A 17,079-nucleotide genomic window follows, 5' to 3' on the forward strand; every position below is an offset into this window, starting at 1 on the left:
TGACAGAGACTGTGGTTTTCAGAAACATAGAAAATAGGTGCAGGAGGAGCAGGCCACTCAGCCCTTCGAGCCTGTACCATCATTCAATAATATCGGGCTGATCATTCACCTCAGTACCCCTTTCCTGCTTTCCCTCCATACCCCTTGATCTCTTTAGCTGTAAGGGCCATATCTAACTCCTTGAATATATCCAACGAACTGGCATCAACAACTCTCTGCGGTAGGGAATTCCACAGGTTAACAATTCTGAGTGAAGAAGTTTCTCCTCATCTCAGTCCTAAATGGCCTACCCCTTATCCTAAGACTATGTCCCCTGGTTCTGGACTTCCCCAACATCGGGAACATTCTTCCTGCATCTAACCTGTCCAGTCCCGTCAGAATTTTATATGTTTCTATGAGATCCCCTCTCATTCTTCTAAACTCCAATGAATACAGACCCAGTCGATCCAGTCTCTCCTCATATGTCAGTCCTGTCATCCCGGGAATCAGTCTTTTGAACCTTCGCTGCACTCCCTCAATAGCAAGAATGTCCTTCCTCAGATTAGGAGACCAAAACTGAACACAATATTCCAGGTGAGACCTCACCAAGGCCCTGTACAACTGCAGTTAGACCTCGCTGCTCCTATACTCAAATCCCCTAGCTATGAAGACCAACATGCCATTTGCCTTCTTCACCGCCTGCTGTACCTGCATGCCAACTTTCAATAACTGATGTACCATGACACCCAGGTCAGGTTGCACCTCCCTTTTCCTAATCTGCCGTTATTCAGATAATATTCTGCCTTCATGTTTTTGCCACCAAAGTGGATAACCTCACATTTATCCACATTATACTACATCTGCCATGCATTTGCCCACTCACCTAACCTATCCAAGTCACCCTGCAGCCTCTTGGCATCCTCCTCACAGCTCACACCGCCACCCAGCTTAGTGTCATCTGCAAACTTGGAGATATTACACTCAATTCCTTCATCTAAATCATTGATGTAAATTGTAAATAGCTGGAGTCCCAGCACTGAGCCTTGCGGCACTCCACGAGTCACTGCCTGCCATTCTGAAAAGGACTCGTTTATCCCGACTCTCTGCTTCCTGTCTGCCAACCAGTTCTCTATTCACGCCAATACTCCCAATATCATGTGCTTTAATTTCTTGTGCGGGACCTTGTTAAAAGCCTTTTGAAAATCCAAAAACACCACATCCACTGGTTCTCCCTTGTCCACTCTACCACAGTTACATCCTCAAAAAATTCTAGAAGATTTGTCAAGCATGATTTCCCTTTCATAAATCCATCGGACTGTACAGCCACCTAAGAACTCATGCTAAGAGTGGAAGCAAGTCTTCCTCGATTCCGAGGGACTGTCTATGATGATGACTTGAAAGCAACGGTTTGTACAACAGAGTGCCTTACGAGGCCACTTCAGAGGACATCAAGGGACAACTAGGTAGTGTGGGACTGCAGTCATGTGTAGGCCAGACTGGGTAGGGGCAGCAGGTTTCCTTCCTTGAAGGACAGTTGGGTTTTTATAATCATCCAGCAGCTTCCACAGTTATTTTTGGGATGCACAAAAGACCAGATTTGTCAAATTCAATTTTGTACCTTGGTTCGATGGTTTCTTTAAGACTGTGCTCTGAATTTTCATAAGTTTAGCAGTATCTAGATAAAGCCTCTGAACAAGCCACAACCCATGGCATCATCTATTTCCACAGACAAAAGTAACCGTTTCAAACATCAACCAAGGAATAACTGCAGTAAAATCCTTAATCCTTACAGACCTGCTTGTAATCACCGATGATTGAGCTGTTTTTCTTTATTTCTGATTCTGCTTTGTCTAGTTCTCTCCGGCACATCTCCTTTAGCTATGAAAGGCAGAACCAGACATATTATTGAAAACCATGACACAACTGATGTTGCTGTAGAGAATACTCAGTTAAAAATACTAATGGCCACAGATATTTGACTATGCAACTTTGTTGTTACTACGTAAAGTGGAATATCTTGATAGCAGTATAAGCTACTGATAATTTTAGCACATAATTTAAAAAAAGTTTAGATAATTAATTAAACCAAATCTGAAAACTACGGGATCTGTTCTATGTTACAGATTCTGATTTCTAGTATTACAGCAAACTATTAAAAGAAGAATGTGGAAAATTTAAAAGTAATATAAATATTTTCAAATCTTTAGATTTATCACTATTGATAAAAATTAATATTTACAAAATGTTTCATTCAGAAACAAGATCGAAAAGACAAACATTTGTGGTACTGTGTCCACATTATTGATCACCAGCTCACACTACATAAAATGTTTATTCAAAACATTGCCTCGAACCAGCAGTCTCATCTGTAACTTTTCCCCTGATTTTCTTTCCTGAAAGAATGTTGGGGTATGGTTCCATAAGAACATAATAGGAACAGGAGTAGGCCATACGGCCCCTCGAGCCTGCCCCGCCATTCAATACGATCATGGCTGATCTGATCATGGACTCAGCTCCACTTCCCTGCTCGCTCCCCATAACCCCTTATCGTTCAAGAAACTGTCTATTTCTGTCTTAAATTTATTCAATGTCCCTGCTTCCACAGCTCTCTGAGGCAGCGTACTCCAGATTTACAACCCTCAGAAGAAATTGCTCATCTGTTTTAAATGGGCGGCCCCTTATTCTAAGATCATGCCCTCTAATTCGAAGATCATGCCCTCTAATTCTAGTCTCCCCCCATCATTGGAAACATCCTGTCTGCATCTACCTTTGTCAAGCCCCCTCATAATCTTATACTGTTTGATAAGATCACCTCTCATTCTTCTGAATTCCAAAGAGTAGAGACCCAACCTACTCAACCTTTCCTCATGTCAATCCCCTCATCCCCGGAATCCACGGGAGGCTCTCTGATATGGCTCCCTTTCTTCATGTGTGCCTGGTCAGTGGGTGTTAATAGGCTTATTCAACTGAAAGGACCGCAACTGTTGAGCACAAACCATGTTTTCATCACTGTCCAGCACGGGGTACTTGCCACTGATCAAGAGGACGAACTGTGCACTATTTTTACTATCCCTAATCTGGAGATGCTGAAACCAATTTAACAATCCCTTGCTCATGACTACCTTGGTTGCAATCAGTAAACCAAGACCATCGGATCTTGGAAGTTCTGTTCTGCATGTCTCAGTGCATTTGCCCATGAAGCTATTGAGGGCACTTCCAACCAGCAGTTTGAAGCGCATAAGATTTGAACAAGAGAAGATTAAGACATGTAGGGTTATGCCCCAATTCAGATATAATTCAATTACCTGAGCAGCTTCATTTTCCAATCTCTTCTTTTCATCTTCTGCATCGACTAACTTCTGCTTGGTCATGAGTAGCTCTTTATTTAGTGCATCCGCTTTCTCCTCTGCCTGCAAAAAAAAGTGACCAAATCTATATTAGTTTCTTGTTCCAAGCTACCTTTGTGCTGTTTTTCTGGTTTAAATATTTCATCCAAACAGGTTATTTAACATTTTTGTTTCCATGAGTCAGGACTTTCTTTCCGATCCAACAGTCCTGAAAAATAACAAACTCCTATATGTGATTTATTAACATGAAACTAAACTCCTCCATTGCAGAGCATTGCTTCTGGAAGCTACAACAACAACAAATCTGTTTGGTGTTAAACAAGTAACTGTTCCAAAAATTAAACATTCAGACCATTAAGGATATTTCTGAAAATGCAAGGAAGAAATAAATTGTGACTCAAGAATAAACTGCATATACGGCACAATTTAACTTTCTCGCCAGTGAAGTTTATTCGAAAGCCTTGATCACGGCATTAAATATTGGTTGCAGTGAGTGAGGTAGCATTTATTTTACTGGGGATGGAACTTTGTCTGTTAAATTATCCGTTGAGCAATATCCATTCTTTATTCATAAAATGGAGCACAGCTGTAAAATTCTCTGCACATAAAAAAAAACTAGCATTGCAAACCTAATTACAGATAAAACCAATCTGAAGGCATTTTGCTCAAATGTACAGGCTCAATTTTCCCCAGTGCCGTTTTTTGGCATATTGCAAGAGTTGCACCCTTTTTTTTGGCCCCGACTACTCCAAAAAAAAAACTAGCAAATTTGCCATTCTATTTTTTGAAATTGGTGCCACGCAGCCTGTCCTTTAGCTTTGGAGGGTGGAGCCGAATGTCTGTGCCGAAAAAACAATGCCCCCTCCCCCCTTCTGCGCATGTGCAAAAAAAGGGACATTTTTGACATGACTGGTATGGGTGCGCATGCCCAGTACAGCTGCCGGTCTGCATTCGGCCATTTTTAAAGAGCCAGTTGTGTGTGAGAACTTTAATTTTCATTGGAAAAATCGGAGCTGCAGTACAAGATGCAACGCGGCTCAAGGACCAAGAATTTCTTACAGGATGAAGTGGTGGCACTGGTTACTGTGATTGAGGGCAGATGGCACGAGCTGGACACCAGCAGAGGTCACATAAAAGTTTCACCAAAAGAAAAGAAGCAACGGCTGGAACCAACTTGCAGAAGATTACTGTGCAATGGTGAACCATCCCGAGGTCTGGAGGCCAGTGCAAAAAGTGTCAGGACCTTGGTCAAGTAGTTAGTGTAAGTAATATTTTCATTTGTTTACTGCAATTGCAATTGTAAATGTGACCATCTGTATATGTCCCACCCAGCAGAAAGACACCCTCTCTAAAAAGTTATATTTTCATCTTTGTAGAGGAAGGTGGCACACAACAAAAGGAAAAGAACTCGAACAGGAGGAGGCCCGGCAAATCTGCAGCCACTGACATCCTTAGAAGACAGGGTCACTGCTTTGATGGGACCTGCCTGGAGAAAAGCAACCACCACTGCACAAGCTGGGCCCATACTCGAGGGAGAGGGCAAGTCCTGCACATTCCAGTCTGGCTTTACCAAATGTTACGTACTGCGCGGGCTAGCCCTGCTTCGGTTCATGGGGATATCGCCATCAGCTACGCTTCGGTTGATGCAATGTGCTATCATTCATTGTGGTCCTTCAAATCAGTCTGCTGCCTACGCTGTGAGCCTACTCATGCCACCCACCTTCTCTGTTGCTAACCATTTGTCTGTTCTGTTATATTTTGCAGAACTTGAGGCCAACCCTGATGAGGCTGAAGGCGATACAGAAGAAGATTCAGACACGGATGAGCCTGAAGAGGAGAACATCTTCCAATCCCACCTTCCAGAGCATGGGGGCGAGGGGGAAGGGCAGGGGGAGGTGATGGATGAAGCCTCCGCTGTTATACTCACTCTGGAGGAGGTGCAGGTGCCACCCATTGAGGCGCCAGCCCCTTTTCCTGAGTGGTACGAGTGTTGGGACATTCCATGGTGTCTCACAGTCTGAGGCTGGGGATTTCAGTGGGGTGCAGCGAGGCACACCCAGGGTCCCACCGTCCCAGGCTGCGGGTCCCAGTGGGATACAGCGAGCCACACCCAGGGCGAGGAGGGGAAGGAGAGCTCGACAGCACTCTCCTGAGGTGCAGGATCTAACAGATGTGGTTCAGATGATGGCAATGAGTGCGGAGAGCACTGACCTTATGCGATCACGCCTGGACACCATCAGTGGGGTGGGTGATGAGGTATCGGGACTGTCGGGAGAAGTAACAACACTCTCACGAGAAATGGGAACACTGTCCGGGAACATGAGGGAGGAAATGTTGCAGGTAGCTAATACAGTGTCAGGGCATGAGGGAGGGAATGTCAGAGTTAGCTGCTGCAATAAGGGAACACGTCCAGACCCCGCGGCCATTGACAGAATCAACTGTCACTCCCACTCCAATCCCCAGACCAATCTCTGAAGAGGCCCAAGCTGGGCCTTCCACATTACCGCCTGCACCCCCCCCCCCCCACCCCCCACCCACCCCCATCAAGAAGTGCGCATTATCCGAGATGTTTGAAAGAATAAGCTTGGTACCAACCCGTGAAACGCTGCACCACCGCCTGCAGGCAGTGGTGGAGTCAATAAGACCAAGCGCAGCGGGCGGTCTTAGAATAAGGTGGAGGAGAAATGGGTGCAGCCTTTCTTTGCTGCTGTTGTTGTTGTTATTGTTGTTACTCTTGTACCATTTCTCAAATTAAAATGTTTTTGTAAGTTATGTAAATTTACAAGTTTAAAAGTTTGTAAGTGCTTAACTGAAAACTTTAAAGTTTGATGCAAGAATATTTTTATTAAAGTTAAGTGCAAACAAGTTAAACTTTTGAATAAAATATATTTTAAATTATGACAATCATTTCCATTATTAACACAATCTTTTGGACTAAAGAATCATTTCCATCATTTGTTCCATTAACACAACACAACATTATGGAACAGGTCCAAACAAAAACATGTCCCCGTGGAATAGTTGCCGCTGGGCCTTCAGGCAGCAAAGCTTTCATGGATGAGCTGCTGGTGCAAGGCTCGAGCAATCATTAAAGGGGCACGACGGCTCGCCCTCCTCCGCTGTTGTGCTCCGGGTTTAGGTACTTGCATGGCTTTCTCGTCCTCCTCTTCGTCATCTGCATCTTCCTCATTATCATCAGCCACTCTCACCGCAGGTGGGTCTTCTACTACTGCCTCATGATAGCCAAGTTGTGCAGCATGCAGTACACAACAGTGAACTGACCCACAATCTCAGGGGAGTATTGCAAGTAACCTCCGGAATGGTCCAGGCATCAAGATGTTGATGGTCCTCTCTACGATGCTGCACGTCGCAATGTGCGACATGTTGTATTCCTGGTCAGCTTCCGTCCGGGTTACGTGTAGGGCCGTCATGAACCAGGTGGCAAGGCCGTATCCATTGTCTCCCAGAGCCAGCTCTGCCCTTCTGGTTGCTGCTGAAACATGGCAGATATAGCACACTCGCGTAGGATGATCTCATCATGGGTGCTCCCAGGGTATCTTGCATTAACTGACATGATACAATGCATGTCATCACACACGAGCTGTACATTAATGGAGTGAAAGAGTGGCAGCCTTTTTTGTTCCTGCACATCTTGGAATCCTTCAAAGGTGCTTGCAAGGCAATGTGGGTACAATCAATGCAGCCCTGTACTTTGGGAAGCCAGCAATCCTGGAGAAGCCCACAGCCCTTTCACGCATTGCCTGGGCAGTCATGGGGAACTTTATGTAGTCATTTCTCTGGGCATATAGTGCAGCAGTCACCTGCCGAATGCAGACATGTGTTGCATGTTAAGAAATGGCACACACATCCCCAGTTGTAGCTTGGAATGATCCAAATGCATAAAATGAAAGTGCAGCTGTAACCTTCACTTCAATTGACAAAGCAGTCCTCCTGACACTTCGAGCAGGTCTGCTTTGACTAACGCAAAGATCTCGGTTACAATTTATTTGCAGAAACGCAGCCTTCTCACAGTCTGCATCACTCAGGTGCAGGTATGAATGCCTGTCCCGATATACCCGAGGTGGTAAGGCCTCCTGCCCATCATCCTATGTGATCTGAGGTTCATGTGATGACATTGAATCAATCGTCTCCTCTGCAGCACCATCATGCAGAAGTAAGGAAGGACATTAACCTGGATGATGTGGAATCGGTATGGGTGGAGCTGCGGAATTCTAAAGGACAGAAAACGCTAGTGGGAGCTGTGTATAGACCACCAAATAGTAGTAGTGAGGTTGGGGACAGCATCAAACAAGAAATAAGGGATGTGTGCAATAAAGGTACAGCAGTAATCATGGGCAGCTTTAATCTACACATTGATTGAGCTAACCTAACTGGTAGCAATGCGGTGGAAGAGGATTTCCTGGAGTGTATTAGGGATAGTTTTCTAGACCAATATGTCGAGGAACCAACCAGGGAGCTGGTCATCCTAGACTGGGCGATGTGTAATGAGAAGGGACTAATTAGCAATCTTGTTGTGCGAGGCCCCTTGGGGAAAAGTGACCATAATATGGTAGAATTCCTCATTAAGATGGAGAGTGACAAAGTTAATTTGGAAACTCGGGTCCTGAACTTAAGGAAAGGTAACTTCAACTAGAATAGACTGGCAAACGATACTCAAAGGGTTGATGGTGGATAAGCAATGGCAAACATTTAAAGATCACATAGATGAACTTCAGCAAATGTACATCCCTGTCTGGAGTAAAAATAAAATTGGGAAGATGGCTCAACCATGGCTAACAAAGGAAATTAAGGATAGTGTTAAAGCCAAGAGGCATATAAATTGGCTAGAAAAAGCAACAAACCCGAGGACTGGGAGAAATTTAGAATTCAACAGAGGACGACTAAGGGTTTAATTAAGAGGGGGAAAATAGAGTACGAGAGGAAGCTTGCAGGGAATATAAAAACTGACTGCAAAAGCTTCTATAAAAATGTGCAGAGAAAAAGATTAGTAAAGACAAATGGAGATGCCTTGCAGTCGGATTCAGGTGAAATTATAATGGGGAACAAAGAAATGGCAGACCAATTGAACCAATACTTCGGTTCTGTCTTCACGAAGACAGACACAAATAACCTTCCAAAGGTACTAGGGGACAGTGGGTCTAGTGAGAATGAGGAACTGAAGGATATCCTTATTAGGCGGGAAATTGTGTTAGGGAAATTGATAGGATTGAAGGCCGATAAATCCCCGGGGCCTGATAGTCTGCATCCCAGGGTGCACAAGAAAGTGGCCCTAGAAATAGTGGATGCATTGCTGATCATTTTCCAACAGTCTATCGATTCTGGATCAGTTCCCATGGACTGGAGGGTAGCTAATGTAACACCACTTTTTAAAAAAGGAGGGAGAGAAAACGGGCAATTATAGACCGGTTAGCTTGACATCAGTAGTGGGGAAAATGTTGGAATCGATCATGAAGGATGAAATAGCAGCGCATTTGGAAAGCAGTGACAGGATCGGACCAAGTCAGCATGGATTTATGAAAGGGAAATCATGCTTGATGAATCTTCTGGAATTTTTTGAGGATGTAACTAGCAGAGTGGACAAGGGAGAACCAGCGGATGTGGTGTATTTGGACTTTCAGAAGGCTTTTGACAAGGTCCCGCACAAGAGATTGTTGTGCAAAATCAAAGCACATGGTATTGGGGGTAATGTATCGACGTGGATAGAGAACTGGTTGGCAGACAGGAAGCAGAGGGTCCTTTTCAGAATGGCAGGCAGTGACTAGTGGAGTGCCGCAGGGCTCAGTGCTGGGACCCCAGCTCTTTACACTATACATTAACGATTTGGATGAAGGAATAGAGTGTAATATATCCAAGTTTGCAGATGACACTAAACTGGGTGGTGGTGTGAGCTGTGAGGAGGACGCTAAGAGGCTGCAGGATGACTTGGACAGGTTAGGTGAGTGGGAAAATGCATGCCAGATGCAGTATAATGTGGATAAATGTGAGGTTATCCATTTTGGGGGCAAAAACACAAAGGCAGAATATTAGCTGAATGGCGGCAGACGAGGAAAAAGGGGAGGTGCAACGAGACCTGGGTGTCATGGTTCATCAGTCACTGAAAGTGAGCATGCAGGTACAACAGGCGGTAAAGGCGGCAAATGGTATGTTGGCCTTCATAGCTAGGGGATTTGAATATAGAAGCAGGGAGGTCTTACTGCAGTTGTACAGGGCCTTAGTGAGGCCTCACCTGGAATAGTGTGTTCAGTTTTGGTCTCCTAGTCTGAGGAAGGACATTCTTGCTATTGAGGGAGTGCAGCGAAGGTTCACCAGATTGATTCCAGGGATGGCTGGGCTGTCATATGAGGAGACTGGATCAACTGGGCCTTTATTCACTGGAGTTTAGAAGGATGAGAGGGGATCTCATAGAAACATATAAGATTCTGACGGGACTGGACAGGTTAGATGCGGGAAGAATGTTCCCAATGTTGGGGAAGTCCAGAACCAGGGAACATAGTCTTAGGATAAGAAGTAGGCCATTTAGGACTGAGATGAGGAGAAACTTCTTCACTCAAGAGAGTTGTTAGCCTGTGGAATTCCCTGCCGCAGAGAGTTGTTGATGCTAGTTCACTGGATATATTCAAGAGGGAGTTAGATATGGCTCTTATGTTTAAGGTGATCAAGGGGTACGGAGAGAAAGCAGGAAAGGGGCAGTGAAGGAATGATCAGCCATGATCTTATTGATGCAGGTGCAGGAACAAAGGGCAGAATGACCTACTCCTGCATCTATTTTCTATGTTTCTAAGGCTTGCATGAGGTATGGCATTGTCAATATTGCCCCCATAATTAAATTGTACCTTTGCAAGAAGCTCAAAACAACAGGACAAGGAGTTAAAGCTGCTCTCTCCCCACGGTCGAGGCCCTAACATGGACCACACCCAGGTCTGTGCATGCGCAATAGGTTTGCTTATAACGGGAAGCTAGGCATTCAATGAGGACATTTGGGGCAACAAAGTCTAATGCAATTTTTAAAATTTAGATTTTTTTTTCCAAAGTACCACCCCACCACTGACTGAAAGTCTCCTCACCAGGGTCGGCCGGCAGAATCGCTCGCTCGCCCAGACAACCCCCCCGGCTTCTTTTGATGCTGTTGCATAGTGTAACGCTTCTCATCTCTTCAGTTTGGCTTCCATCCCCTTCCCCCACCCCCACGGGGCCGAGCCCGTGTCCCTATGTATTCCAGCCCTCGAGATAAACGGCCAACAATGCATTAGCCTTTTAAATTATTTTTTGTACTGGGTACCTGACCACGAGCTTTTAGTGATTTCTGTACTTGGACTCCTAAATATCTCTGCTCATCCACAGTTCCTAGCTTTTCACTATTTAGAAAATACTCTAATCTATTTTTCTTCGGTCCAAAGTGGATGACCTCACATTTCTCACATTGAACTCCATCTGCCACAGTTTTGCCCACTCACGTAATCCATCAATGTCCCATTGCAACTTTCTGCTCCCATCAAAACTATTTACTGTGCCATCTAACTTATCGTCATCAAACTTAGATTATATGGCTCTCTATTCCTTCATTTATAAACATAATCATCATCATAAGCAGTCCCTCGGAGTTGTGGAAGACTTGCTTCCACTCTTAACACGAGTTCTTAGGTGGCTGAACAGTTCATTACGAGAGCCACAGTCTCTGTCTCAGGTGGGGCAGATAGTCGTTGAGGGAAGGGGTGGATGGGACAGGTTTGCCGCACGCTCTTTCCGCTGCCTGCGCTTGATTTCTGCACGCTCTTGGCGAAGAGATCAAGGTGCTCAGCGCCCTCCCGGATGCGCTTCCTCCACTTAGGACGGTCTTTGGCCAGGGTTTCCCAGGTGCCAGTGGGGATGTTGCACATTATCAGGGAGGCTTTGAGGGTGTCCTTGTAATGTTTCCATGCCCACATTTGGCTCATTTGCCATGAAGTAGAGCGCTTGCTTTGGGACTCATGTCTGACATGCAAGCTATGTGGCCTGCCCAGTGGAGCTGATCAAGTGTGGTCAGTGCTTCGATGCTGGGGATGTTGGCCTGGTCGAGGACGCTAATGTTGGTACATCTGTCCTCCCAGGGGATTTGTAGCATCTTGCGCAGATATCGTTGGTGGTATTTCTCCAGCAACTTGGAGTGTCTACTGTACATGGTCCATGTTTCTGAGCCATACAGGAGGGCGGGTATTACTACAGCCATGTAGACCATGAACTTGGTGGCAGTGTGGAGGGCCTGGTCTTCAAACACTCTTTGTTGGATCTCGTCGTCAATGCCTGCTCTTGTTGATAGGAGGCTCCCGAGATATGGGAAGTGGTCCACGTTGTCCAGGGCCGCGCCGTGGATCTTGATGACTGGGGGACAGTGCTGTGCGGTAAGGACAGACTGGTGGAGGACCTTAGTCTTGTTGAGGTTTAGCGTAAGGCCCATGCTTTCGTATGTCTCAGTAAATACGTTGATTATGTCCTGGAGTTCAGCCACTGTTTATGCGCAGACGCAGGTGTTGTCCGCGTACTGTAGCTTGACGACAGAGATTGGGGTGGTCTTGGACCTGGCCTGGAGACGGTGAAGGATGAACAGCTTCATACTGGTTCTGTAGTTTAGTTCCACTCCATTGGGGAGCTTGTCAACTGCGAGGTGGAGCATGACGGTGAGGAAGATTGAGAAGAGGGTTAGGGCGATGATGCAGCCCTGTTTAACCCCGGTCCGGACATGAATTGGGTCTGTAATGGATTCGTTGGTAAGGATCACGGCCTGCATGTCGTCGTGGAACAGGCGGAGGATGGCGACAATCTTTGGGGGCATCCGAAACGGAGGAGGACGTTCCATAGACCCTTGCGAAGGCGGCCATGTATACGGGCTGTTCCCTGCAGCTGTTGCGCTGCAAAAATCATGCCCGTTGTGCCCTGTAGGAGACGAAATCCGCACTGTGACTCCGGGAGGAGCTCCTCAGCCATAGGGAGAAGACGGTTTATAAACAGTGAAAAGCTGAGGCCCCAGTATAGATCCCTGGGGACACCACTAGTCACATCCTGCCAATATGAGTACATATACATTATCCCTACTCTGTCTCACATCTCCTAACCTATTTCCTATCCAAGCCAATAGGTTGCCTCCAAATCCATGCACTCTCATTTTTATTAACAGCCTCCTAAGTTTTCTCATATTAAATCAAATAGCTTGGTTATCACAACACATTACCAAGGTGGTGTGTGTGGCTTTTCAAGATAATTAATTCCTGGAACCCACTAAGTTCTTAGGCAGCCGACCAAAAAGTCCATTTGATATTCTTTCTTGCCTATTACTTAAATTAGTTTGTTTGAGCTGACGCCCTATCACTGCAATAAACAGTCAATGCAAACGTGTGAAAGGGAGAGGGAAAACAACCAGAGCCCATCCCATATTAGAGAAGTATTCTCCCTTTTTTGGCTATAGGAACATTACTACTGGGAGGTTATTTCTTCTTCCAATTTAGTAATTTACTGGCCAGACTGTCCTTGTCCTTCTTACTTCAGAAGAAATAAGGCAATTCTAGAGGATCTTAAAAAAAAAAGAGGTGCTGTGCTCATTTCAATAAATATAAATATCATCATAATTGATCCTAATTTTGTGAATGTTGCTGCTTCTTATTCAGCGATAGTTCTGTACAGTGTTATGACAACCTTCTATCTTACTGATAATAGGAAACTGTTGCAATTTATTGTGAAATCTGACTATAAAATATCCAAACTTACTATATCTGAATCAGAACCAAGATGAATTGAGAAAAACCTCAAAAGAAACTCCACTTTAATTGAGTCTGAACAACACATTTTCTTCTCTGCTGCTCATGCTACATCTCAACTGCCTCACGTACTATTAGCAACATTGGTAATGACTGCAAGTAGAATTTAAATACACCAAGTTACTGAGTCAGCTCTGCCCTCCAATTGAAATGCTTTCAATTTTGTCTTAGTTTCACAAAGTATAATACCTGCAGACTCAGGTCTTCAAAAACCATGGGATTTTAAATACTGTGAAATAAGTTCAACAAACCTACCCTTGGCAGTCAGTAACTAGAACATTAGGTCCACAGGTAAAATTCTAAACAAAGTTCCATTTCAAATAAGACGGTCAATCTTTAGTTAAGTGTCATCACTGACAAGTATTTGGGATTTTACAGCACAGGAGGCCGCCATTTGGCCCATCGTGCCTGCGCTGACTCTTTGAAAGCAGTATCCCGTAGAATTCTTCCGCGATTTTCTTTTAAATATTGACTTTTTGATTTATCCTGATAAACATCCAGTTGGTGCAACAGATAGTGGAGCTGACACACTGGAATGACTGAAGGCAAGGGTTTCCTTCAATGTGGTCCCACCACAGCATGTGAGATCAGTTTATCTCTTGCAGAGAACAAATGGGCTCTTTTTTAAAGATATGTTTACCTTTTCACGATGTGCTTTGATTGACCTCAAGCGTTCGAAAATATAAGTAAATAAAATTATTAACTTAGGCAAACCATTATGAGATGGACGACGCAACAAGAATTGAAAAAGAAATGTTAATGCTCAACGACCTGTTTCTGTGCAACTGTAAAATCAAGCTGGAGATGAGAAAAAAAATGGTTAATTGTTTGCTTGGATGTGAATGCTGAAGTAAAATGACAAACTGCTTGAATTATGGTATGACAGGCATATGTTGACAGTTATTTGGAAACGAAGAATGATTAATGAGACTGTTCTTGAGCTAGCACAAGAAGAGAGACTTGAGGCGGATTGTGATGATAAAAATATATACAGTGGGCACATTATTTGAGAGTGAAAAGGAAAGTTGTTGCAGTCTGGAAAAATTTGATGGTAATAAATTAAAAGGAAAACAAAGACGAACATGGCTCGATGATGCAATGAAACAGGCAAGTGTTATCAGGAGGCAATACAATCTATCTGTGCTGGGACTGGAGAGTACGGTATGCAAAGGTTGTTAACTTGCATGAAAATTTATATATATGGTTATTAGGCGAGAGAGAATAATTTTTGATATTTTATAAGGGGAAACTAGATATGTACATGAGGGAGAAAGGAACAGAAGGATATGTTGATAGGGTGAGATGAAGCAAGGTGGAAGGAGGATTGTGTGGAGCATAAACACTGGCACAGACTTGTTGGGCCAAATGGCTATAAACATCTATGTAATAAAATACATTAGCAATATTAACTTTGGCATGACCCCATTGTCTTTACTCAAAAGCTCCAAGTGCAGTAAATTTGCAGTTTAAAATTGTACTCGTGCTGCTTTCCTTTCATTTTGGATCCTTTTTGGAGTGGGGAAAGAATAGGAACTTTCCCTCGACTTTGTTTGAGGTGTGTTTCACAAATATTTAATGTTTGCAGGTTGTCATGTCGAAGCTAAATTACAAAGCAAAAATGGGATGGCCACTGAATACCAAGCATCAGGTTAATGCTCTTTAGGGCACATTTTGTTCAAAGCAGTACAGGACAGAGCTAGTGAAGGGTTAAAATAAGTGGCAGCTAACGTTAGCTTGTCAAAAAAAAACAACAATGGTTAAAAGAGTAATCAGAGCTGAACTACTCAGACTTGCAGAAACCCAATTGCAAAGTTAGTGGGGAAACTGCGATTACTGCAGATGGTGAGAATGCAGAGTTAAAATGTCCGCCTCACATTCTAAATTTGACTTCCAAGAGCCATGCTTACTCATTGACTTTTAGAATCCAGTGGCACCTCGAGGCCAATTTCTACATCACCTGCTGTGGCATGACTCTAGATTCTACTTCAAATCTGCCCAGGATTTAGCAACATCTCAATACAATAAACATTTTTACAACACCGCCTCAATCTTAAATATATTTTAACATATTGCACAGGAATACTACTAAGCTGGTGTTTTTTTTTTAAAAAAGGGAAAAAAGCAGGCATTTTGAACTGTGCAAAAGCAGTTAACTGTCCTGATTCTCTGAACGTCCCATGTGCTATTTACAGTAATGACTGCTACTTAACACCCAACTATTTCAATTGACCTTGCAGCTAAGCCAGTTAAAGCAACTAAGTGTAAAGTGAGCTCCTCTCAATAAACTAGTTGCTTTTTGTTCAAAGTGCCATTATTTACAGCAACGTATCTCCTTAGATGGCAAACAGAACCTTAGCATTAAAAATAGTGAAAGAAGAAAGCTCAGTTTGAAAAGTAATGTTTAAAATTACATTTTATCTTCTAGTATATTTAAACTGTTGGATAGATAGATACACTAACCAGATGGTATACACAACACCCGGATGACAAACCAGGATATACATTGTTCTAATTTTAAATGGGAAAAATGTAACACTGTGTACGCCATATTAGGAGAGCTAGAGCTTGTCAATATGCTAACGCGTTAAATATTTAGAACTTAGAACACAGATGCTGTGCAGCAGCAAGGGGCTCAGAGGCTGGACTCGCTTTACATCAGAGTGATTAAGGTGTTAGTCAATGGGGTTGGATAATAACTGCAGTACACACTTCACCTTCCCAGAGGTAACCAATATGGTATCAGATGATACCAACCTTCTACACGCCATTGATTTATAGCTTGGGGCTCTTTCATAACTTGCACTCCACCTGCTAAACTGGAGGCTTAGCATCTGGAAAAGCATCTGATTAAAAAGCAACTATCAATGGCTTCGATAATCCAAATGCACGTCACATCTTCCCTACTTTGGCAGCAAGTGTGAATTACATGGGGATTTGATAATTGGCATAAATCGACAAGATTTAGACTCAGATCTTCAGCTATTGGTCCCAATACAATCACAGGGAAAGAGTGAAATCCTGTGGCAGTTTCCACAGCTGCACACGAGGGACCTTGCAAGTACAGTGCGTTCAAAAAAAATTCTGAAATTCTCCAACTTGTTCTTTTAATAACATTTACGATTAGTGCTATTTGAAATGCAGAATTAAAGGTGGCATATTCTCTGTAACACATCACATACACACAATTTGAACTGCATCATCAAATGCAAGTTCTTAATTGCAACATACTGAATATTTGTTCATATGAGATTTAACTCCCCAAGAATGTGTTCATTTTACAGCTAATATTGAAATCAAACAAAATTATTATTTTTAAAAAAAAAAAAAGAGCACCTACAGTTTCCAGTTCAGTTGGAAAGGCTGCAGAGTATACACCTACATTGTCCAGGTCTTTCCGGAGTGCGATCTTGCTAGTAACCAGTTCGTGGGCAAGGTCATCATTTTCCTGTTCCAATCTCATATTTGCTTCCTGTAGACGTCTGTTCTCCCTCTGGAGCAAAGCAGAACGGATCGATTGTGAGGTGAAAATAATTTGAGTTCTCTAAATTGATCCTTTATCTCTAATCCAAACCATGTTCTGTTAAATTTCCATGAGTCATCATTAACTATGAATATACTACATCCTAACTTAATATTTAACAAACCCTGTAAATAAATGTGACTAAAATACTGAAACTTCAGAGTCAGCACTAAAACTTTGAATACAGCTGAACAACATTCTAAGGATGAGCAGTTTAATATTTTTATTTCCATGTGAAAGGACAAACAAACACGCTGCTCTGCACAAAATATTCTTGAGCTTTAGCAGATATTATTCACCTAGGCAAGAAACAGATCTCAGTGAGAAGTGTGAAAGCTACACCCACTATCTGCTAAATTTGTGTAGGGGTTGGGATTAGTAGCTTCTGGAATACTACACAAGATCTTTGTTAACCAATGGCATT

At 43.4% G+C, this 17,079-nt stretch overlaps 1 protein-coding gene across 9 annotated transcripts in view; it reads right to left on the bottom strand.

The window, feature by feature from the left end:
- The window catches only part of LOC139232470 (rab GTPase-activating protein 1), a 275,160-nt gene that overhangs the window by 12,340 nt on the left and 245,741 nt on the right, over nt 1-17,079 (bottom strand). For all 9 annotated transcript variants that reach the window (XM_070862713.1, XM_070862714.1, XM_070862718.1 and 6 more), the window contains 3 exons: nt 16,515-16,625; nt 3,285-3,389; nt 1,774-1,857 (listed from right to left, as the gene is read on the bottom strand). In XM_070862713.1, the coding sequence (XP_070718814.1) occupies nt 1,774-1,857; nt 3,285-3,389; nt 16,515-16,625 (300 nt within the window). The remainder of the gene's footprint in view (nt 1-1,773; nt 1,858-3,284; nt 3,390-16,514; nt 16,626-17,079) is intronic.

This window comes from Pristiophorus japonicus, chromosome 20 (assembly GCF_044704955.1).
Source record: "Pristiophorus japonicus isolate sPriJap1 chromosome 20, sPriJap1.hap1, whole genome shotgun sequence".
Lineage (NCBI taxonomy): Eukaryota > Metazoa > Chordata > Chondrichthyes > Pristiophoridae > Pristiophorus > Pristiophorus japonicus.